Here is a 23,333-nt window from a genome sequence, read left to right on the forward strand (position 1 = left end):
TCGAAATTAATGTCGCTCTTGTTGTTCTCTCGGGAATGACATCAAATGGGGTAGAGTTCTTTTGAACTTGTGCTTAATGGTAATATCTTGCGGGGTGTGCGGCTGTGGAATTTTATAGGGGTTATCTTGTATTTTAAAACTCCTTGATGAATGCATTTAGCTTTGGCTTTATGATTGCATCTAAATTAGGTTGGTGTGTATTTTTTTTTTCTTTTAGTCTATGACAACGTCTCTTCTCGGAAATTTCATTAAGATCCCGTTCTTGTACCTTTGCCAATTTTATTGACAAAAAGGGGGAGAATTAATGTGTAGTTCTACTACATATACATATGGTTTTCGGATCATTATGTAAGGGGGAGTGGTTTCCATGTGAGATAGAGTATTGACTAAGGGGGAGTGATACATATCACCGTAATATTATTGTTAAAGTCGTGATGCAATTGAACTTTGATGTTACATAATAATACTATGTCACCGTATAATGATGATTGAGAATCTCGATTTCTCTCATTGTTATAGCTACGGATCTTCAACAAAGGTGATGCTAAACTTACAACCTTTGGGATCATTGGAGTACTTGGAAGGACGAAGATTTCAGGGAACGTTGAAGATTAGACTATGGAATAGGAACCACTAAAGTTTATTTTTTTTGTATTCCATATGTATTAATAGTTTTGTCACTAAAATTGACAAAAGGGGAGATTGTTAGAGCATAGATCGGTCGACCTCGCATGCGTTGCTATATCAAGCATGTTTGTCAATGTTAGTGTTCAAAACTATGAGTCTTGATTTCTAGTCTACATAGCTAAGTCTCGGACTAGAATAGAAAAGTGTATTTGAGCTCAAGGACTTCATGGCGATTCATCATACAACGACGAAGATCCACTCAAGGAACCGTGGAACTTCATCAACAAAAAGGTATGTGAAGACTTGAACTTATCTATCACTCAAAAGTCTATCTCTTCTATCTCCTACTTCTTATGAGACAAAAGTCGTATGTTATATAGACTGGATCTATTTCGATCCAAGTTATCTCGCCTATCTATATCTCAAAATCATGTGTTGGTAAAGTGTTTCGCTTTGATCGGGTTTATCTTCACCTAATGACGAAAGTCATAATGTTTCAATCACTTTGAAAATCGCTTTGACGAGAAATAGTGTAACAACTATATAACATCCTCTAAGAATGTTTCAATGGTTGGAATGAGAGTTTAGGTTTATATAACAAATGATGGATATAAGCATTGTGTGGAAACACATATGTGCATAAGTCTTATTCCTTAATCCGAAGTTTGCGAACTTTGTTGATTGAGATAAACCGCAGGAATTGGCTTTGCCAAGTCCGCGAACTCAGTTTGTGAACTCAGTCCACGAACTGACGGAAGTTCTCTTGCCGAGAATTTCTACTGGGATTTTCCAAAAATCGTTTGTGTGTTTAGTCCGCGAACTCAGTCCGCGAACCTAGTCCGCGAACTGGTGGAAGTCTCCTTGCCGAGATTTTCTGCTGAGTTTGGAAAACTCTGCCTGTTGTCTTAAGTCCGCGAACTTGTTTGCGTACTTGAGTAGGTTATGATCTAAAGATGTGCTCTGAACATGAAACTTAAATTACTAAGGAATGCAGTATGCCAACAGTGGCTATAAATTTCATGAGCCGATTCAATCGAATAGAATCATTTTTGTTTCAATTGTGTCTTGTGTAATTACACAAGATCTCATATCAATTGAACAACTCTCTAACTAGTTCATTTGAGTCAATTGAACTAGTTATGGTGAAGAAGAACAAGGTTAATATGAAATGCTCGTATGGTTGACCTTTTGGGTTACTATGTTGAACCAACATACACGTACACGTTTTGGCACGATTTTCACAAACCCAGTAAACGTATATCTCAAGTGTGTATGACAAGCTAAGTTTTCGATCTAACAGTTGAGAAATATTGGCTTGAATCTAAATCAGGTTTTCATCTAACTATGAATACTGATTGCTTTGAAACTAAGGCAAAACCCTAATTTGAAGACTATATATAGGAGACATGTAGCATTGGGAAAAACTAATCCCCACACGTCTGTGTGATACTAGTGCGCTTGCTAGAGTCAATTCTCCTCTAACCTTTGGTTTTCTTCTCTAAAACCAGGTTAACAACTTAAAGACTTCATTGGGATTGTGAAGCCAGACCGATGCTACTTTTATCGTAGTTGGGTGATCTGATCTTGCATCTTCTATCGTACGAGTATAATCTTTGATTGGCTTGAGATTGTGAGAGTTATCCGATATGAAAGATAAAGAAGTCACAAATATTTTCGTCTCATTGTTTGATTCCTCGACGTCCTCTTGTGTATTCAAGTAAGACTGTTGAGAGGTGATTGATTAATCTAGGTTGTTCTTCGGGAATATAAGACCGGATTATCAATTGGTTCCTGTTCACCTTGATTTGATATCTTAAGACGGAACAAAAACCTAGGATTTTTCTGTGGGAGACAGATTTATCCTTTGATAGACTTTTCTGTGTGAGACATATTTGTTTATTATCAAGTCTGCGATTTTGGGTTGCAGCAACTCTTGGTTGTGTGTTAGATCAGTTAAGGGAATCAAGTGTGGAGTATCCTGCTGGGATCAGAGGCGTAGGAGTACAATTGTACCTTGAATTAGTGGGAGACTGATTGGGGTTCAACTATAGTCAAGTCCGAAGTTAGATTGGAGTAGGCTAGTGTCTGTAGCGGCTTAATACAGTGTGTATTCAATCTGTACTAGGTCCCGGGGTTTTTCTGCATTTGTCGTTTCCTCTTTAACAAATTTCTGGTGTCTGTGTTATTTCATTTTCCGCATTATATTGTTTATCTTTATAATTGAAATAATACAGGTTGTGCGTTAAAGGTTAATCGATTGGAGATCCGACCTTGTGGTTGTCGATTTCATTGATTAACACTTGGACATTGGTCTTTGGTACCATCCAAGTTATTCCTTGTATTTGATAAAGACTCGCTATTGTTTTTATCTTGAGTAAAAATCAAATCAAGATAGAGATATTAACTCCTTGAGATACTTTTATGTAGATTGAGTCTGACTGTCTAGTTGATTCTCTAGCAAAGTATTTCGAAGTTAGTTCATACAAATTGCTAAGCGAAATATTGGGTGGTGTTGTTAGACCCCGCTTTTTCAGTTTTAGATCTCATAAAGATTTAAGTGAAGAAATCCAAAGTGGATCCAAACATGAGATTTGAAATTTGAAAAAATGTAAAAAGGTATTATACCATGAAAGAATGGACAATGAGAGCAAAATGTAAAATAGTTTATTAACAATGGATCAGGAGTAGCTGTTACAGACAGACACTGTATGAAGACAGACAAAGCCATCAAAATAGACTTTAACGAAATACTGCAGGAACAGAAGAACAAACACTCCATTTGTACCTTTGCATTCTTACATGGGCCACTAACTAATTTTGAGTATTAAGTCCTCTTTTAAGTTTCAATGTGAATTTTGAATTATAATTTTAGTTTCAATGTGGATTTTGAATTACAATTCTAAATGTTGACAGTCTTGAATGCTCTTATCTTGAAATCTCATACTTGTTTCTACCCGTAAGAGCATCTCAAATGGGTTGTGGTGTGTGTCCTACGTGGTTGGTGTAGGATTATATTCTCTCAAAGTGTATACTCCAAAATTCCAATATTTTAGAAGTATTAGAAAGATTATCTACAATGGATGCAATTTTAGACTAATGTTATAAACCACTTATATTTATCTAATTAGTTGGACATTTTTTTCTTCTTTTCTTCATTATTTTCGGTTGATTTAACTTTGATTTGATTGGCTAAAATTTATAACTAGATTTATCACATTCTCCAGGAGAACCTCTAAAACTAGAGGATGAATCAGAGGATGTGCTAATAACTAACTCACCACATCATCCTCATATTGTGCTTCACATTTCCGTTGGAGAATTATTTGGATAAAAGTCGTATGAGGCCTGAAATTTAGGAGTTTGATATAATGATAAATGGTCAACAGAAGTCAACGTGAATTCCAAGTATTAAACACCAAGCTGGACAAATTTTAGACCAAATTGAAAAGACGAGGGTACCCAAATACACCACAATTATTTATCCACCTATAAATCCTCTTACCGTCTGTGGACAGAGTCGAGACAATGAAACAAATCGGTAATCACACTTTGTGTGATTGTCTATGGATACGAGATCGAGACAGTATGACTACCAAAGTGTTATACTTGATAATAGGTTCAGACTTAACCGAACTCTATAGGATCACAATCAAGTATATACGGAGTTAACGTTTGTGTAATTTACTTTAAATTATATAAACAAATATAATTTTGGAAAACAAAAGTAAATCACACAACAAGATTTTTTTTAACGAGGAAAACTGCAAATGCATAAAAACCTCGGGACCTAGTTGTTAGAGCATTGCTCGGTCGAACTCGCAAGCGTTGCTATCTCAAGCTTGTTTGCCAAGTTTAGCTGCCAAAACTATAAGTCTTGATTTCTAGTCTACTTATAGCTAAGTCTCGGATTAGGATAGTAAGTGTAGTTGAGCCTTAAACTCCACGGTGTTCATCATATGAAGACGAAATAACTACTCAAGGAACTTGTGGAACTTCATCAACAAAAGGTATGTGGAGACGTGAACTTATCTATCACTCAAAACTCTATCTATTATATCTCCTATTTTGAGACAAAAGTCGTATTGCTATATAGACTTCGTTATACACATTTGCTATTTCGGGCCGAGTTTATCTCGCTTATCTATTTCTCGAAATATGTGTTGGTAATCTTTCGCTTTAGACAAGTTTATCTTTACTCGTGACGAAAGTCATGTTGATTATTTCAATAACTTGAAAATCGCTTTGATGAAAAATAGTTTGTGAATAACAACTATATAACATCCTCTAAGAAAGTTTCAATGATTGAAATTAGAGTTTAGAGCATGTAACCATATTTGGATATAAACATAGTGTGTTCTCACATTTGTGTAAAAGTCCAAAACCGGGACCCAAAATATGCGTACCCGTACGCGTACTGGCAGTTGTTTCAAATCCAGGTGAGTATGCGTACCCGTACGCGTACTGGCGGAAAGTTCACGTCCGTGAATTTCTACTGGAGTTTGAAAGTGAAAAACAAACTCAATCCGATTACTTAAGTATGCGTACCCATTTGCATACTTAGGTAGGTTACTATCTAAAATCGGTTTGTTCATGAACTAAAAAATTTATATAATAAGGAACGCAATCTTTGCAAACCGTGGCTATAATGTTCATGAATCGATTCGAGTGAATCAAAACCTATTTTGCTTCGATTGTGTCTTGTATACTTCTATAAGATCTAAGCAATTGAACAACTCTCTAACTAGCTAAGTTATATTTCATTTGTGTATAACAAGCTAAGTTCGATCTAACGGTTGAAAGATATTAGCTTGAATCTAATCAGGTTTTCATCTAACGGTGAATATTGAATGCTTTGTTACCAAGGTATCTTAGACTGCAAACCCTGATTTAAAGACTATATAAAGGAGAACTCTAGCAAATGGGAAACCTAATCCCCACACCACCTGCTTGATACTAGTTGTTAAACTGGTGTTTAATAATGGTCATAAGATTAACCATTGATGATCTTTCACAGGAAGGAGCTATCTTTGCTTCTATTCTAGCAGCATTATTTTGGATGGCTTATATTGCTTGTTTGTTGCTTACATGGGTATGTATATTGAAGAACCGAGATACCTTTTACTCTGAACTGTGTGTCATCTTGCTCTTCTAACACTAAATCTTGTTTTATCTTATGATACATAACCAATCAGGTTCATCTGGTCTCAGTTTCCTTCGAATTTGATAAATGCATTACTGCTTGGGGATTCAATACAAGACCTGCTTGAATTGAGCAAATTTGATATATGCTTTCAAACAGATAACTTTAACACCTTATGCTCCGTTGAGCCCACAGTATGTTCAGTTTCTATGACTATGGGTGTTACAAAACGTAATATCATCTTAGATATAAAAGGAACAATGTTTTTCTGTTAGTATGAGTTAGCTGTGAATGTTCTGCAGCTAGTTTGACCTTGTTTTGTGTAATTTACTATTTTGGCAGGCTCCCAAAAGAGGGGTGAAGGCACCAGTGGCGGCAAAGAAGAAGACCGTAAGTTTAATTTCTTGTGAACATGTTCACCAAAGAAGCTATTACTAAATATGTAGCTTTCCCTGCTAAAGATGGAATTTTCATCTTGCGGGATAAGGTTGTGAACCCTTTATTTGAAAAGCGTCCAAAACAGTTTGGTATTGGTGGTGCATTGCCTCCAAAAAGGATTTGCATAGGTTCGTGAAATGGCCAAAAGTTGTCCGCATTCAGCGCCAAAGGAGGATTCTTAAGCAACGTTTGAAGGTTCCACCTGCTTTGAACCAGTTCACTAAAACCTTAGATAAAAACCTTGGTATGTATGTCGAGTTTCGTATATGTTATTACATTTATTATTATTATCACTATATGGGTGTTTTTCTTACTTTGAACTGGTGGTTTTTCAGCTACAAACCTATTCAAAATGTTGCTCAAGTACCGTCCAGAGGACAAGGCTGCTAAGAAGGAAAGACTATTGAAAAGAGCACATGCTGAATCAGTGGAAAGACTGTTTAGGCAAAGAAACCGATTGTTGTGAAATATGGGCTTAACCACATTACCTACCTTATTGAGCAGATACACCTTAATTTATCATCCTTGATTTCCTGTTATCTTGAAACTGTATCTTTATAGGAGCATCCTAATCAATTTATTAATTGCCATTATATTTGATGATCTGTACTCGTAGTTAGTTTCTTTAATTAGTCATCAATATATGGAACTCGGGTGTGACCCTAAGAGGGGGATTTAGGCTCTATTATATGTTGTTCAAAATTGAAGCCTTAACTGTCTAGTTTGAAGGAAAAAAATTATGTTCACTAGCAGATTGCTTGGTTACAAGGTAGAGGAAGAAATCGAGCAGCAACAGCTCTTAGAATTCACATATGTTTTAGGGTTTTATTTTACTATTTTAATCTGGTTGTGTCTCTTTGATTGCTTTATGTTTCTACGTGTCTATTAAGAAGTCCATATAACAATACTGAAGCCTCCTTTTCTTTAATTGTTTTTCGTTGGTTCTTTTATGTTTGTTCCATCGCTATCTCTATGATTTTGCTCGGTTTTTCTGATTAGTAAATTTGTCTATATAGATAAAAGGAAGAGGTTGATGATGATTGAAAGTGATAATGCCTACATTGCTTGATCTACATGATATAAGAAGTCCATATAATAATACTGAAGCCTCTTTTCCTTTAATTGTTTTTCGTTGATTCTTTTATCTTTGTTCCGTTGCTATGTCTATGATCTTGCTCGGTTTGTCTGATTAGCAAATTTGTCTATATGGATAAAAGGAAGAGGCTGATGATGATTGAAATGATAATGTCTACAGGTGATGGAGGCATCGAAGAATAATGGCATTGGTAGTATCGCAAGAAGTAGCCAAATTTTTGAATTTAAACCAAAACTGTAGGTTTCTTCGCTCAAAGTTATTCAGTTGATACATTTATTGGCTGCTAGGCTGTATTCGATTTGTATTCGTCATGTGTCTGTGATGCTATAAGAACGATAAAGTTGGAGGACCATTTATATAGTTCGGTTACATATTATTTGGAATGCTTGTTGGACCTACAACTGCTGGAAGAGGAGAATCATATTTGTTGAACAAAAGAGAAGGTCAACTCATTGCCTGACATATTATCTATTTTACTACCGATCATCTAATTTACTGCTGGGTATTAAATTTCTAAACAACATTCTCAAGTATAAGTTGGAAGTGTCTAATTTACTACTGATCGTTCCAATTCATTTCCTTGCAGATCGGACAATGGTGGTTGTTTTTCTTACAGAAGGTGCTCACAACCAGGACCTTGTTCAGGTGCATAACTCATAAGTGTTGCAGATTTGAAAGATAATCGGCATGCAAGACAAGGCAAAGACTGTTATGTGAGTTTTGTCTGTTAGTTTACTTATATGCTATCTATTTAAGTTTCTAAACATATATTATATTCCCTCAAACTTAGGAATATGAATTCTCTCCAAGTATCAAACTACTTGAATGAATATAAAAGAGTGTTTAGAAATTCTCATAAGTTCTAAGTCAATGATCTTTGTTTAAATGTGTCATAGAATTTGGTAGGTTGAATGAAAGAATAGAACAAGTTTTATTGATGTTGAATGTATCATAGAATGTGGTTAGATTGAACGAAAGATTTATACAGGTATTTTTGTTTGAATTCCGGCGTATCTTCCGGCAGAAAATGGACTGCCAGTCAATGTTGATTGGCAGTAATTTTTTTGCTGTTACAAAAAAGTTCGTAACGGCTCAGAGCTGTTTCAACTTGCCACGTAGTAACTGCTCTAAACTGTTACAATCTGCCACGTAGTAACGGCTCAAAGCTGTTACGCCAGCTGTGTTACAAAAAGAATTCATAACGGCCCATAGCTGTTCCACGTGGCAAATTCATAACGGCTCGCAGCTGTTACGAGAGCCGTTACAACCCATACTCGTAAAGGCAACAAAGCCGTTACGAAAAAATGTAACACCCACTTTTGCAACATGCGAGAGCCGTTACAACCCGTTTTAGTAACGGCTTGGTTCTGTTTCTAATCCCAGAATTTGGTGTAGTGTTAGGCTTAGGCTGGGACATGACAAATGCCCTTCCCTTATAAACATCCTTTTCCTCAAGGATGAAGTTTTCGAACTGCTCAGCTATGAACTGCTTGTCCTCCCAAGTAGCTTCACTTTCAGTCATATCCTTCCACTATATCAAGATCTGTGATACTTCTTGTTGGTTTTTCTTGATCTTCCTGGTTGCCAAAACCTTCAAAGGTTCCACCTTAATGTTGCCTGCTGAGTCAGTGGTAGGCAACTTTGTCTGCAGCACCACTCCTTTTCCCACCTTAGGTTTAAGCTAAGAGACATGAAAGGTAGAATGTATCCTTGAGCTGGCAGGCAGCTCCAACTTATATGCCACTGCTCCTATCTTAGCCAGTACCTTGTAGGGACCATAAAATTTGGCTGCCAGCTTTAAATTCCTTCTCAGCTGAATTGAAGTTTGGCGATATGGTTGCAGCCTCAAATATACCCACTCTCCTACTTCAAAAGACTTCTCTCAGTTTTTTTCTTGTCAGCTTGTTGTTTGACCCTGTGTTGGGCCATCTCTAGAGTTTCCTTCAACACTTGACTCATCAACTGTCTTTGTTGTAGATAGTCTTCCACTGCAGCATGAACTCTACCTTGAGAGGATAGAATGCCAAACTGAGGAGGTGCAAACCCATACAGTGCTTGAAATGGAGTTAGCTTTAAACTTGTGTGATAGGAAGTATTATACCAACACTCAGAAAGTGAGAGCCATATAACCCATTTTGAAGGCCTATAGCTTGTCATGCACCATAGGTAAGTCTCTAAGCATGCATTTACTCTCTTTGTCTGTCCATCTGTCTGAGGATGGTAGACAGTACTCATGTGTAAAGTGGTTCCTAATTTTGCAAATAGGGCTTGCCAAAAGTTTCTCATGAACACACTATCTCTGTCAGAAATTATTGATTTGGGCAGCCCATGTAACTTAAAGATTGAATCAATGAATACCTTGGCTACAGATGAGGCAGTATATGGATGACTGAGAGCCAAGAAATGGTTGTGTTTGGTACATCTGTCCACCACCACTAAGATCACTATTCTCCCTTCAGATTTGGGCATCCATGTGATGAAGTCCATGCTGATATGCTCCCATGATGAATCTGGTATTGGCAGTGGTTGTAAGAGCCCTGCTGGTAAGGTGTTGAAACTCTTGTGTTGCTGGCAAATGTCAAATCCTTTTACATATTGCAGTATTTTTTGTTTCATTCCTTTCCAATAAAAATGTAACTTCGCCTTCTGATAGCTAGCTTGAGACCCTGAATGTCCACCAATGGCTGAAGTATGAATTGCTTCCAATATCTTCTGTCTAAGATTACCATTTACCCCTACATAAATTCTGTTTTTGAATCTCAGTACTCCTTGTTGGTAGCTATAATTCTCTACTGCATCAGCTTGAATGAGTAACTTAGAAATAATATCACTTTCCAACTGGTCTTCTGTGTAGCTGTATTGTATTTCTTCTACCCAAGAAGGCTGACTCTGAGATATGGCATTGAAGTTAGGGTCCTCAGTCATTAAAATCCTGGACAAAGCATCTGATACTTTATTCTCAGTACCCTTTTTATACCTCAACTCATATGTGTACCCCAAGAGTTTTGAAAGCCATTTATGTTGTAGAGATGTGTGAATTCTCTGTTCTATAAGATACTTAATACTCTGATGGTCAGTATATATGATAAACTTATTCCCCATCAAGTAAGTCCTCCACTTGGTCACTGCCATGACCACTGCCATCATCTCCTTCTCATATGTTGACAGAGCTAGAAACCTGGTTCCCATTCCTTTGCTAAAAAATGCAATTGGTTTTTTATTCTGCATAAGGACAGCTCCTACCCCTGTGTCACAAGCATCAGTGGATAACTCAAATGGCTTTGAGAAATCTGGTAAGATAAGCACAGGAGTGGTTATCATAGCTTCCTTCAGTTGTTCAAAAGACAGTTGGGCTGCCTCATTCCATATGAAGTTTATTCTTCTTAAGTAAGTCAGTTAGAGGTTTGCAGATAATTCCATGCCCCTTTACAAACTTCCTGTATTACCCTGTAAGACCCAAGAACCCTCTTAACTCCTTGATATTCTTTGGTGTGGGCCAATTCTTCATACAAGAGATCTTCTCGGGATCTGCAACTACTCCTTCTCCATTAATTATGTGACCCAGGTATTCAATCTGTGACTGCACAAAATAACATTTGCTTTACTTGGCATAGAGAGAATGTTCCTTGAGGAGAGACAGTGTTGAAGTGAGATGTTGTTGGTGAGTTTCCATGTCAGGGATGTATATCATGATGTCATCAAAGAAGATTAATATGAACTTCCTCAAGAAAGGTTTGAATACATCATTCATCAAGGCTTGAAAACTTGCAGGAGCATAGTCAACCCAAATGGCATAACTAGAAACTCATAGTGTCCTTGATGAGTCTTGAAAGCAGTCTTTTGTGTGTCAGCTACTGCCACTCTTATTTGGTGATATCCTGCTCTCAGATCAATTTTAGAAAACACTTTTGATCCTTTTAGCTCATCTGACAACTCCTCAATAACTGGAATGGGGTACTTATTTTTTATAGTTATCTCATTTACCTTCCTGTAATACACACAAAATCTCCAAGTTCCATCCTTCTTTTTAACTAATAAGATTGGGGAAGAGAAGGGACTGTGACTTGGTTTGATAATTCCAGTATTTAACATTTCCTGCACCAGCTTTTCCACTATCTCCTTCTATATATAGGGAATTCTATAGGGTCCTTGATTGGGAGGAGTTGAAAGTGGTTTAAGAGGAATATAGTGATCATGGTTTCTGTGTGGAGGTAGGGTGTTGGTTCCTTGAACACTATCTCAAATGAGTTAAGGAGAGGCTTGAGGGTTTCAGGTATAGTGGTGTTAGATTCAATGGCTCTGAGTGAGAATAAATGTGCCATGAATAATCGCTTCTTGTTCTCACTTTTTAAGAGCTTGTCACATTCATCACCTGTCATCAAGGAAATACTTGGAATAGTGTCTGACGTACAAATTAATTCAATACATTCACCCTCCCTGTTAAAAGTAATGGAAATCTTGGAGAAGTCAAATTGCACATGGCTAATAGTCTTCATCCAATCAAATCCTAAGACCATATCACAACCACCTAGGGGAACAATCTCAAATCAAAATCAAACTGATGGCCTTGCATACTCCAGGGAAAACTTGAGCATTTAGTTGTGCTCAGCAATTTATTTCCATCAGTTACAACTACTTGAAATGCAGTAGTTGATTCAATACAGTGTCCACTAACTCTAGCTACCTCTGGGTCTAGGAAGCTATGGGTACTTCCACTATCTATGAGTATAGTGAGTGACTTATTGTTTCTAGACTTACCCTTAATCCTGATGGTATTATGAGAGATACTACCTGAGAGAGCATGTAATGATATCTCTACCTCTTCTTAAGCTAGCTCCTGAATTAATGGTGTGCTCCCAGGTGACTCTTCTTCAGGCTGTGTAGAGTCCTCATCATCAGCTGCTAGCATAAACAGTTGTTGCTTTACACATTTATGCCCCTTTCTTAAGACCTTATCACAGTTATAGCACAAACCCCTTTCCCTTCTTGACCTCATTTCAGCATATGACAGCTTTTTAATGGGGAGTAATTTGGAAACAGTTGTGCTTCCTTGCCTTGATGAGGGTGTACTGGACCTTGGAGAAGTCACAATACCTCTATTGTTGTTGGGTATGTGTATATGAGGTAATTTGGGGTTTACTTTACTCCTTCTGGCAGTGGTTTCTTCAACCCACTGATCCAACTGGAAGTAAAATATTCATCAGTGAGGTATTTGTTCTTGGCAATCATTAGAGCCTTCAATTCTTTAAATATCTCTTGATACTCCAGCACTGTACCAGTTTGGCTCAGTTTATTGAACTCACCTACAATGTCATCATGACCCAACTCTTGAAATCTTGAGGTGATGTCTAGAATAAATTCTTCCCATATTATTTCTTCCTTACACTCTTGATAATCTTGGAACCACACATCAGCTTTATCTTCTAAGTACAAGGAAGCCATGTGAACTTTTTGTTCTTCATCCATGGGATGGAGCTGAAAATACTTTTTACACTTTCTAATTCAAGATCTAGGATTAACCCCTCCAAATCTAGGAAAATAAACCTTAGGTTTATGATGATGTGAAAACTGATTTGAGAAAGGCGAGTTATTATTAGTATCTCCCATAATGGATCTGTTATTAGAGTTCGATCCGGATTCTGTTTCCGATCTTGCTTTCTTCACAGCTTTATCTACCTCCTGTGTTATAATAGCTCCCATACCACTCATTGTTTTTATCAGTTGAGTTATATCTGCAGAGTTCTTTGCTTAAACATCTTCTAGTCGTTTGGTAAGTGCCTCTGCTTTATCTTGTGATTCTTCCTGACTTCTGATGATAGTAGTAACCTTTTTGTTAAGATCCTCAAAGTCTTTTTGATTCACCATTGTATAAGGTCCTCAGATCGAGTGCTCTGATGCCAATTATAGTGATCTACACTACAAACTGGACTCAAGAAAAAACCCAGAGCTAAGAGATAAGGAAAAGGGATTCTAAGATTCAAAACAATTCAATAATGTTCTACTACAGAGAGAGACTCAGAAGATAAACATGATTGGCACATGTGCCAACCTCACACTCACCACCTAATAATTACCAACAGTAGAAAAGTAAAGTTAAACTAGATATTAAGGCACCCGGCAGTGGATAGCCCTTAACAGGAGTAGCCCTTAGGCTTAGGCTGGGACATGACAGATCATCACAAGATGTCTTTAGATCTACAAACAATTCTAAAGATCCCGTCGATACTTCGATCTAGTATGAGTGAATCTTATATCCTCTCAAGAATAAACAATCTAGGTGCAATCAAAGTTTCAACAACCGTTAGTCGATCAAATCAATCGAAAACTAATAACACTGCAATTATCTAGTTTCCCACCAACGGTACTCGTAGAGCTTCTTGATCCCACAAAAGTTTTTAGACGACTGGTCGTAAGAGATTTCACCTAATTATGATACTTTCCTCTCCAATTAGACGGCTCCACCAGAAACAACAAGAATGAAGTTTGCATGGCTCTTAGGATAAATTGCTAGAAATGAAAACTTAGGTATTTATAGACCAAGGATGTTTGGACACCATGGAATTTCCAAAACCGAAAATATTCTCGAGATATGCAATGAATAGCAAAACTCGGTTTTCCTAATTCCAATAAATGCTTTTCCAAAATTTAAGAAATCTCTCAATAGAAAATCTCCAATTAGTGAATGTACATTACCAATTTTTTATTCTCTAGAGATATGCATTTAATTGCTGGTAATTAAAGCATACAAAACCAAAAATCTTAATTAAAAGATTCTTAATTTATTTCGGCATAGGATCTCCTTGAGTATTAAGGAATATCTTTGAACAATAAATGATAAGAGTTATTGTACGTGTTCAAAGTATGTTGACATCTTTTCACTATAAATCCTTATTCATATTTACATGGATTTACATTCTTGGAATCGGTTACACCACTCTTCCAAACAAGTTTAGAATTGGTGCACCTGTATCCCAAGATTACTATGTGATTGATCAAATCACATACATGGGTTCAATCGATTCTACCAATCACTAGGATCGGTTATACCTTAATATGGAAATACTTGTGATCGGTCACACAAGTTACCAGGACCGGTTACATCAATTACCAGGATTGGTTACATCACTTACCAGGACCGGTTACCATATACTCATGGTATTTCTTGTGATCGGTCACACCAGTTACCAGGATCGGTTACACCAATTACCAGGACCGGTTACCAATTACAAGGATCGATTACACAACACTCTGTGATCGGTCACACCAATTACTAGGATCGGTCACACCAATTACAAATATCGATCATACCATCTCATGGTGATTACTTAGGATCGATTCACCAATTAATAAAAACTAGTCATACCAAATCATAAGTCAGGTATTAGTTATACCAAGATACATAACAAAGTTACGATCGGTTCTACCATCTCACGCATATTGGTAATCCAAAGATTTGCAATGAATAGCCGTGCCAATAAACCTAACGATTTCCCTTTCGACTCATAAAACAAGTTCATGAATGTACTTCCTTTAAACAAATGTAAAACATTGTTTCCTAAGATGAAATCTTCACCATAACCCATTCACATAATCATAACAGTATACACAAGATTATGTCGATGTCATATCTACGAAGTTCAAAAGATAATCGTTATACTTCGTCGTCTAATTCCCTAATACTATGATCATAGAAATATGACCATGTCACATCACTAGAGTATTATACAATATGTACAGTATATATAGCTTCGCAGTTATGTTTTCAGTATAGCACGACTTGAAAGATACGTTATGAATGAAACAGTTCAAGTCATTATTACTAACCTCAAGAGGAAGGATGATGCCGTCGTTGTAGTTCGCTTCTTCTTGACATTCTTCAGGTCTTCGGAGTAATACTTGTATGTCTCGACATTCCTAGACTTTCTAGTCTAACCTAAACGAAGTTGACTCTAGTATATAATCAAGCGACTTTAGATGAGTTTTGACACACTAAAATATGACAACCAAACTTGACATGCCAACGCTTGGTGAGTTCAACCATGCTATGCTCTAACACAAATTCAAAAGTTGGACAAAACCTGAGTACCAAAGACAAAATAACCCATAATAATGACTAGGTTTTCTACATCTTTTGAGGGAGCCTCTCAAACAAGAAGATGAGTTAGATGATGTGAATCTAACCACTTGCCACACAATCCTCACAGCATCTCCTAAAATTCTCATTGGAGATGAATTTTTAGATAAAGTAACATAAATCCTATGCGGCCTTAAAATAGGAAGTTCACAATGCCTCATTGGAGATGCTCTAAGCTTTTGGATTCGGAGGCTGTTGATAAAAAGAACATCCTCCTTGCTCGCTTGCCGCTTTTGGTATGGCATGCTTTACTACAACATGCCCCGACCGGCTCCCGAAGGATAAACCCCTTTAGATATTTTTTTTTACACGTGTTGCGAGGAAACTCTTTAGATTTGCGTTTTTATTCATTTTTTATCCTCGTCCAGTAATTATTTTTTTCTTTGTCCCGCTCACTTTCAATCCTGCCTTCGCCCTAGTAGCATTCACTACTCCAAAACCTTTCGGATGAATGCGACTCGAATGTACTCCCGCCCAAATTAACGAAACCTACCTACCTCCCTTCTCTAACAGTCTTCCTCAGTCTTGACTGGTAGATCGATAGGTTTTCGGAAATAAAGATCTTAAGATGAAATCTCTTGAATTCTTGAATAGGGTTTTACTGATGCATTATTATGGAAATTACTAGAGAAGATTCCTTCAACAATCACAATCACAATCTATCTGACGATGAATTGCACCTACAGAACGAAGCTCTTGGTATCGAGCTTGAAGTCATTCGAGCATCTTACGATGACATCCGATCAAAATTCTTGGATTTGTGGGATAATTTAGCAACTCTCCATCAAGAAAACGAAGAACTTGTGAAGCAAAATGGGAACTTAGCGAAGAATTTAGAAGAAATCTCAAGCGAGAGAGATGATGCTCTGAAAGAAGTCGTAAGAATCGAGATGTCGGCGAGAGAACAAGAAGAAGAACTAGCGGAACAGAGGGAGAAATTCGATGTTTTTGAAGAAATAATCGGAGAGTTAGTTGAAGAAAAGAGGCAGAGAATGGATGTGTTTTCTCGAGGCTGGGATTCGATACGGTCTGTAAAAGAATTCTTAGATGGAATCATAGAAAGAATGGATGAAGAGAAACCGGAGAAGATCACTCTGGATGAAGAAGTTATTGATGATTTGAAATTGGATGATGCAACCAAAGGATACTTATCGGAGACAATGTACGTAGATAAGTTAGTGAAAGTAGCGGAATCGAGGTTTACGGAATACGAATCGAAGAAACTAAAAGAGAAGAAGGAATTGGAGAATAGTTTGGCTAGTTTAACTCAAGAGAATAGAGATGTTCATAGTTTGTTGAGGATTGCTTTAGTCGAAAAAGAATCGGTGGAGAAGACGTTGAGTAAATTGAGAGGAAACGAGGAGCAAAAAAGAGGTACACTTTTAGGATTTGCTCAAAGGGTTCGATTTGGGTTCATGAGGAGTAATAGTACAAATGAAGATTCAGTGGCGAACTCGAGTTCTAAGATGAGCGAAAAATCGGATAGTGAGTGCGAAGAGGAGACTGTTAGTCTGGTAAGATGTTTTTGAATCTTCTTGTTTTGTGTGGGAGTTTGATTTTTGATGTGTTTTGTGTTTGTTTTATGAATAGGCTTCGACTGTGGAGAAAATGATGAAGGGTTTGCGGCTTGAAATATCTCAACTTAAGAAATCCTTGGAGGAGTCGAGGTATGCTTGATTTTTCAATGCTTTTTCTGAATTATGCCCTGAGCTAAGCGTTTGGCCTACAAACAGTATATCACCTGAGCTTGCTTTTAGCTAATCTCAAGTTATCTAGAGCTGCAACATTTTAATTGCATTTTCTTTCCAGGTCAGAAACTGAGCGGCTTCAAAGCCTTACAGAAAAACAAGCTCATCAAATAGCAGAACTGACATTGTATATAAAGGATTTGGAAGGAAGGGAAACTAATCTATCCCAAAATGTAATCATGTGCTTTTCCTTGCGAACTGGTAAGGATATTTTGTGGTAAACCACTGGTTTATGTTCCCACGCTTGACTTGTTTTCTTTTTCTTCATTTCAAGGTTGAACAGCTCGCTGTGGAAATAAATGCTGCGGAAGAAGAGATTTCAAGATGGAAGGAAGCTTGTGAACTGGAAGTGGAAGCAGGGAAAAACGCAGTAGAAGAACGTGACAAAGAGGTACACATATTACTCTCTGGCATCTCTATCTGAAACAATTTGTAACTCCTGAATTGAACTTATGCAGGCCAAGATTCTCAGAGAGGAACTGAATCGAACAAAAGCTTCATTGGACACAGCAAACAATAAGATAAAGTTAAAAGAAGAACTTGCATCTGCAGCTTTTATTGCCCAAAAAGCCATTGAGAAATCTCTCCTTCTAGCAGACAGCAGGGCTGGAAGATTACGTGAGATTATCGAAGACCTGACAAAGCAGTTAGAAGAGGCTGACAGTAAAGGAGAGCGTACCAACAAACGACGTAAAGTGAGACATGTATGTTGGCCATGGAGAGCACTCCAGCTTAATCCTACTCGTACTGCAATAAATCGGCGTGTCAGAAGCAGAATGGTACCTGAAATGGAAAGCTTGCTACTTTTCAATGTATGAATTCTCATCTTTATAAATGTCAATAGTGGAGGCTTAGAGCACACTCATTCCAATTGAGGAACAAACTCATCCTGTGTAATATATGCCATCAAAAACTACTGTTTGTTTAGCCTTGTTTTATCTGTGTATAAATTTGCAACTGCAACAAATGAAATGTAAATATATGGTATAAGTGTCCAGTTACTGGAATATCATTCGCAGTAACAAGGTGTTTGGATATACTTACATTTTGCACAAAGGGATAGATTTGGATTCATGAGGAGCAGCAGTAATACAAGTGGTGATGAGGTGGAGAATTCGGGTTAGAGGAGACTGTAAGTCTGGTTGCTTCTAAGTTCAGTCTGAGCTGCATAACGAGTCAAAAAGCTGTAATCAGATGCCTCATCTACTCCTGTCTAGTCCAGTACAGATTTCCTTTTCTCCGTTTGTAATTGCTGTAATGACTTGAGTTTCGATTTCGATGTTGCATTCCCTGGTTCATTACTTGTATGAAATTTAAGTTTACCACCAGTCTTGTTTGGCTGTTATTAGGTGTATTTAATGATTTGCATCCACTACTTGGTTGGTCTCTTCTTGTTGCATGGCTTGAAGAAATTGTAAATGGGGATATTCAAGCTCTGCAGGCAGATAAAAAAAAATATGCAAATGGGGATTATTACAGGCTATCTAAAACAGTAAGAAGAAAAAAATTTGACAGTAGATGAAAAGAATCAAACTTTGTTTCAAGTTAAGTGGGATTTTAACCATTCTGATGTATCTGTAAGCAACAAATGTGACTGCACCGCTGGAGCAGCTTTTATTACAGAAGGGACGATACTCTTGGAAAGACCATCCCACCCCTCAGTTACCAAGATGCGCCTCAGGGCATCGAACATGCCATCCATAGTGATCCACCCGAGCTCCACTCAGGGTCCCTAAAAAGTCCTATAATCTGGAACCATTTCTTGACCACATCAAGGGCGTGGCAGACAGCTTTGGCACATGTACCAGAAACCTAACCCACATACAAAAAGCTGGAAGTTAGATAACCTTTGACTCGTAAATTTTGAACCTTGGTTGGACGATCTGAACCTGTTCAACTGCAAGGTCCAGCCATTGAAGGTGTCCGTGTCATACATAAGTTCCAAATTGCAGACTAGCACAAGGAATGATTTCCACCAAAGTCGGTGCTAATCCTGCGTATAAACCTCGAAAGCCACCATTTCTTACGAAATCAACAAAAGTAGATCTCATGGTTGTATAAACCTTTGGCTCCCCCTTGGGCGCTAAAAATGGTTCGTATCAGATCCCACAGTTGCTGCACACCCTGCTAATGCTCCACTTAAGTAACACAAGTAAGGGGACTCACCATGAGTATTGCTGGGACAGTATCACGCCAAAACCCGGTAAACCTTCTTCTATGAGAATGTCTTAGTTGCTTACATCATCCCAGTATATTTTGACGACTTGTACATCTCTTTACGAAGTAATGCCCAGATGAAGTTGGCTCCAGTTGAACCTGAAATCTAAATGGGGATGTTATGGTTTGAGATATGCCACCGGAAATAGCCCCAGCTGCGGTATCAATTAGCTTGTTTAAACAGCCTTGGCTCTTCCATCGCTTAAAAGACAACTCAGGCACAATGCTAACAACACTTGGAAGAATGGAAATGCGAAAGAAAAGCAGAATATATTGCAATGGATAGCCAGGAAATGGATTTCTAATATAATCATCAATAACAAGTACACTAGAATACAACTATAGAGCAGACTAGACTAGGACAGTAGATAAGCATTTTCAACTGTGGGTCAATTTCATGGTGAAATCCCATATTTTCTTGGCTAAATTTCATACCTTGAGCTTTTGAGTTCCTTTTTTGAAATGTTGTTCTCCACTATGCATTTACACCTCTTGACATTACGATGTGAAACAATGTAGTATATCATTGATTCCATGCATAACCAAATGTGACCCATGAGGACAGATAAAAAAAGCTATGACAAATGTGACCTTTTGTTATCTGGGCTAAACTGTCAATGGCAAAGAAAAAAGAGATAAAAAAACTATCTACGACGACCGCAGTAATGCACATAAGAGCATCACATTACAGAAACATATTCAAGCATGGTGGATCAATTTCATGCTGAAATCCCATAGTTTCTTAGCTAATTCTGTATCTTGGGCTTTGGGGTCTGATTTTGAGATGTTGTTGTCTTCAAAATATTCCCCACTTACACCTTTGACGTTCGGATGTAACGCAATATAGCATGTTGTTGATGCCCCCTACAATAAATCAATCATACACCATGAAAAATCAGACCACCAAATTTGTGATTAATGTATCATTTTGAAAAGGTAGCAGTAGCACTTTGTCAAGTACTACGGTACATTGAAGATGTAGAATCAGAATAGCCAATTCAAATCTATAACCTTTTTTCAATCTTAAAAAGTTAACAAATTGTATAATCTTTTGCACCAAAAAAATGTGTATTATAGTGTAACAATACCAACCTGTTGCGCATTTTTAAAAACCAATTTTCCCAGCGTCGAAACAAATCCTGCATTGAACCAGCAGCAGAAGAGTATGAATAGATTTTTAGGCCAAATGATTCATTTCAAAGCAATTTGTGAGGTTTTTGAAATAATAACAAAAATTAACTTGAAAATGTTATACAAGTGAGGAAATTTTACCACTTAAAAAGGTATTGCGAAAAATATTGGTCGCTACAGCTCCTGGATGAAGAGAATTTGCTGTTACTTGAACCCCATCCTCCTGTTCATCAAACCACTAAAATTAAAATAAACACCAATTCACTGAAGATGAGTTCAAAATATTGTTGTTTCCACCTCCCTCAAAACTATACCTTGAGGCATCTTGCAAGCTCATTAGCGTGCAGTATATTCGCGAGTTTCGATTGTGAGTATGATTTCCAGATATTATACCTGTTGGTTAGAGAGACAAAAAAATGTTGAAAAAGATCCATTAACTGAAGTATTACTAGAGATTTTACCAGCATTTGGTTGCAATGTTGAAAATGTGACTGCTCAATCTCACGAGCAGATTTACTCTGACAGCGCACTGTTGACTCAATTATTCATTGATCCATGTAGCAAAAAAAAATTCTTAAAAAGAATTTACATACCCTAATTCATCGTTGAGTTTATCAAAACGAATCCCTTCGTCATAGGAAAACTTGTGTAAGTCAGATGAGAGGTTGATAATTCTTCCTTCTATGTTACTTTGGCAGGCCGTGTTTTTCATGGTTTCTAGTAAAAGTTCAGTCAAAAGAAAATGACCTGCGAGAGAAAAAAATCAAAATACTAATATAAAGACAAATCATCTCAAGTTTATTTCAAAGAATATCTTTCTTCCTTGAAAAGATTAACAGGACAAACTGTTTGATTTCTAAGTGCATTGACGAACTGCAAAATATAGATAATAAATTGTTGCAATAACATCAATCTCCATGAGCAAATTTTCCTGTTTAGGACTTGTTTAAGGCATGGCACATAGAAAGCACTACAAATGGTGTCAATACCTAAATGATTTGTTGCAAACACCAGCTCTATATTGTCTTCGGAAAGCTTGAAGGAGGTCCCAACTCCTGCATTGTTACTGCAACAACAAATAATGTCAGGAATCAATACTAATTCAACTTAAGGACACTGAAAAATCATCTAATATACTCACATAAGAATATTAAGTGGAAGATCAAGGGAATTGAATTCAGTCGCAAATTTTCCCACTGACGCCATGGAGCTAAGATCTAACTCCATCACTTCAACTTTGGCATCATGGTTTTCTTTTACTATTGCATCTTTGACAGCTCTACCTGCAGTCATATTCCTTACCGCCATGATTACATGAGCTCCACGCAACGCAAGAACACGTGCAGTCTCAACACCAATACCACTTGATGCACCTACAAATCAAACTCCAAATTCAGAAAAGATACACAAATTCCATAATCAAAGAGCACAATGTCTCAAAGTCTATACAACCGACCATAAAGCTCACAATAAAAAATACTCCGAAAAGATCATCAAAACCAGGGATTTGCAAATAAAACTGATTAAGCTATGCCATCAGAGGCGACTGCACAACCTACCCTTACATATCATGTCAGTTTTGCACATAAGCCACAAAGCCTAAACAGAAGTAACATATATAGCTGGCACTAACTGATGAAATTCAACGGGGATATGTTTAGGGGCACAGCCTAGGAGACAATTAGGCACGCCTAGACGCCTACCCACACAAACCATTATATTCACTTCAAAGAGGAAGAAAAAAGAGAAAATCAACAAAGATGAGAACTTTTTGTTACCAGTGACAATAGCAGTAAGAGCAGATGCATCGATTCCATGAGTTACTTCCTCAGCTGTAGTAGAAGATGAAAACCCAGATGGACCATTTTTGCTTCTTCTAAACAACCACATAACTGAGTTTTTTTTCAATCAAATTCTGAATCTCATTAATCTTCAATATGATAAACAAAGAAATTAACCTTTAAGTATATCCAATTAGCTTCCTCAAGCTCCGAATCGCTTGATCTTTCTGCCTCAAAAAAAGAAAATTACCGGAGAAATCGAGGGAATCCTCAGTACCAATAATTTTTAGTATTTTTTTTTTCTTTTTCCCGATCGGCGTAATTTTTGATATGGGTTTTGGAAGAAATTATACTAATATCAAGTCCAAGTCAAGTAAAACGGACTTCGACAAGGATTAAGATTTGGTAGGAGGGTTGTTTCTGGACTATCGTTGTTGTAATGGAGCTTTAGAGGGTTGACAACTTGACAATGGGATACCGCCGCAATCGTTTATAAGCCGACTGTTACCCTGTTTTAGGGAGGGATGCCGAAATTACCTTCTCTGAAATGTGCGTAATCGGTAAAAATCACCTCATTTTAAGGCGATGGAATCTAAAACTTTGGGTAGTCGGATAAGAATACCTGGCTAGTTTGAGGCCTACCCATTTACTTGGAAGATTATTATTGGGCGTCACCATCCAATAGAGGGGCTTCACTTGAATATTTAGTGACCAAAAATTTGGTTATGGGGTACTTTTGATTCAATAGCAACTGTCCAAACTACCCTTCAACTACTCTTCTTTTTTCTTTCCTCTTTCTCTTCATCCTCTTTACCGTAAATCCATTTGAATTCATTTCATCAAACAAACCCATGGTGTATGTAAGGTAATAATCAAACAAAACCATCTTTGTTTACTCGTTTTTGTGCTTAAAATAGGTTAGACTGAATGAAATTGAAGTAAAATTACGGTTTCAGTAACGTTTCTGCTAGTGTTACGTCTAGGTTTGGTGCTTTTTTTCTAGACGTAATTTTAGTTTATG

The 23,333-nt window shown here is 37.3% G+C and overlaps 2 protein-coding genes, 1 non-coding gene and 2 pseudogenes across 9 annotated transcripts; 3 read left to right on the forward strand and 2 right to left on the reverse strand.

Moving 5' to 3' along the window:
- Positions 1 to 5,605: 5,605 nt before the first annotated feature.
- LOC113274471 lies at positions 5,606 to 6,766 on the forward strand (annotated as a pseudogene).
- A 464-nt stretch (positions 6,767 to 7,230) lies between these two features.
- Positions 7,231 to 7,317, forward strand: LOC113276842. The gene has a single exon (XR_003324631.1). It is a non-coding gene; the product is annotated as a small nucleolar RNA SNORD34 (small nucleolar RNA).
- An 8,724-nt stretch (positions 7,318 to 16,041) lies between these two features.
- LOC113274536 (uncharacterized protein At3g49055-like) lies at positions 16,042 to 18,019 on the forward strand. Its single transcript, XM_026523900.1, has 5 exons — positions 16,042 to 16,949; positions 17,026 to 17,102; positions 17,245 to 17,356; positions 17,458 to 17,574; positions 17,642 to 18,019. Exons 1-5 carry the CDS (start codon positions 16,050 to 16,052, stop codon positions 17,999 to 18,001), a joined length of 1,566 nt encoding a protein of 521 aa, XP_026379685.1. The 5' UTR covers positions 16,042 to 16,049; the 3' UTR covers positions 18,002 to 18,019.
- Positions 17,271 to 19,927, reverse strand: LOC113274472 (annotated as a pseudogene).
- LOC113274537 (short-chain dehydrogenase TIC 32, chloroplastic-like) lies at positions 17,271 to 22,829 on the reverse strand. Of its 7 annotated transcripts, none has more exons than XM_026523907.1 (12): positions 22,310 to 22,829; positions 21,673 to 21,904; positions 21,521 to 21,597; positions 21,125 to 21,278; positions 20,846 to 20,924; positions 20,673 to 20,754; positions 20,493 to 20,539; positions 19,836 to 20,264; positions 18,746 to 19,499; positions 18,228 to 18,618; positions 17,863 to 18,140; positions 17,271 to 17,678 (listed from the first exon to the last, which is right to left on the reverse strand). In XM_026523907.1, the coding sequence occupies exons 1-8, from the start codon at positions 22,419 to 22,421 to the stop codon at positions 20,100 to 20,102; spliced, it is 948 nt and encodes a 315-aa protein (XP_026379692.1). In that variant the 5' UTR covers positions 22,422 to 22,829; the 3' UTR covers positions 17,271 to 17,678; positions 17,863 to 18,140; positions 18,228 to 18,618; positions 18,746 to 19,499; positions 19,836 to 20,099. The 7 variants fall into 7 exon arrangements, with proteins under 7 accessions (XP_026379692.1, XP_026379691.1, XP_026379689.1 ...); XM_026523906.1 differs by having other exon boundaries at positions 18,746 to 19,506; XM_026523904.1 differs by having other exon boundaries at positions 18,746 to 19,266; positions 19,350 to 20,264.
- Between the last annotated feature and the right edge of the window lie 504 nt (positions 22,830 to 23,333).

This window comes from Papaver somniferum, chromosome 4 (genome assembly GCF_003573695.1).
Source record: "Papaver somniferum cultivar HN1 chromosome 4, ASM357369v1, whole genome shotgun sequence".
Taxonomy (NCBI): Eukaryota; Viridiplantae; Streptophyta; class Magnoliopsida; order Ranunculales; family Papaveraceae; genus Papaver; species Papaver somniferum.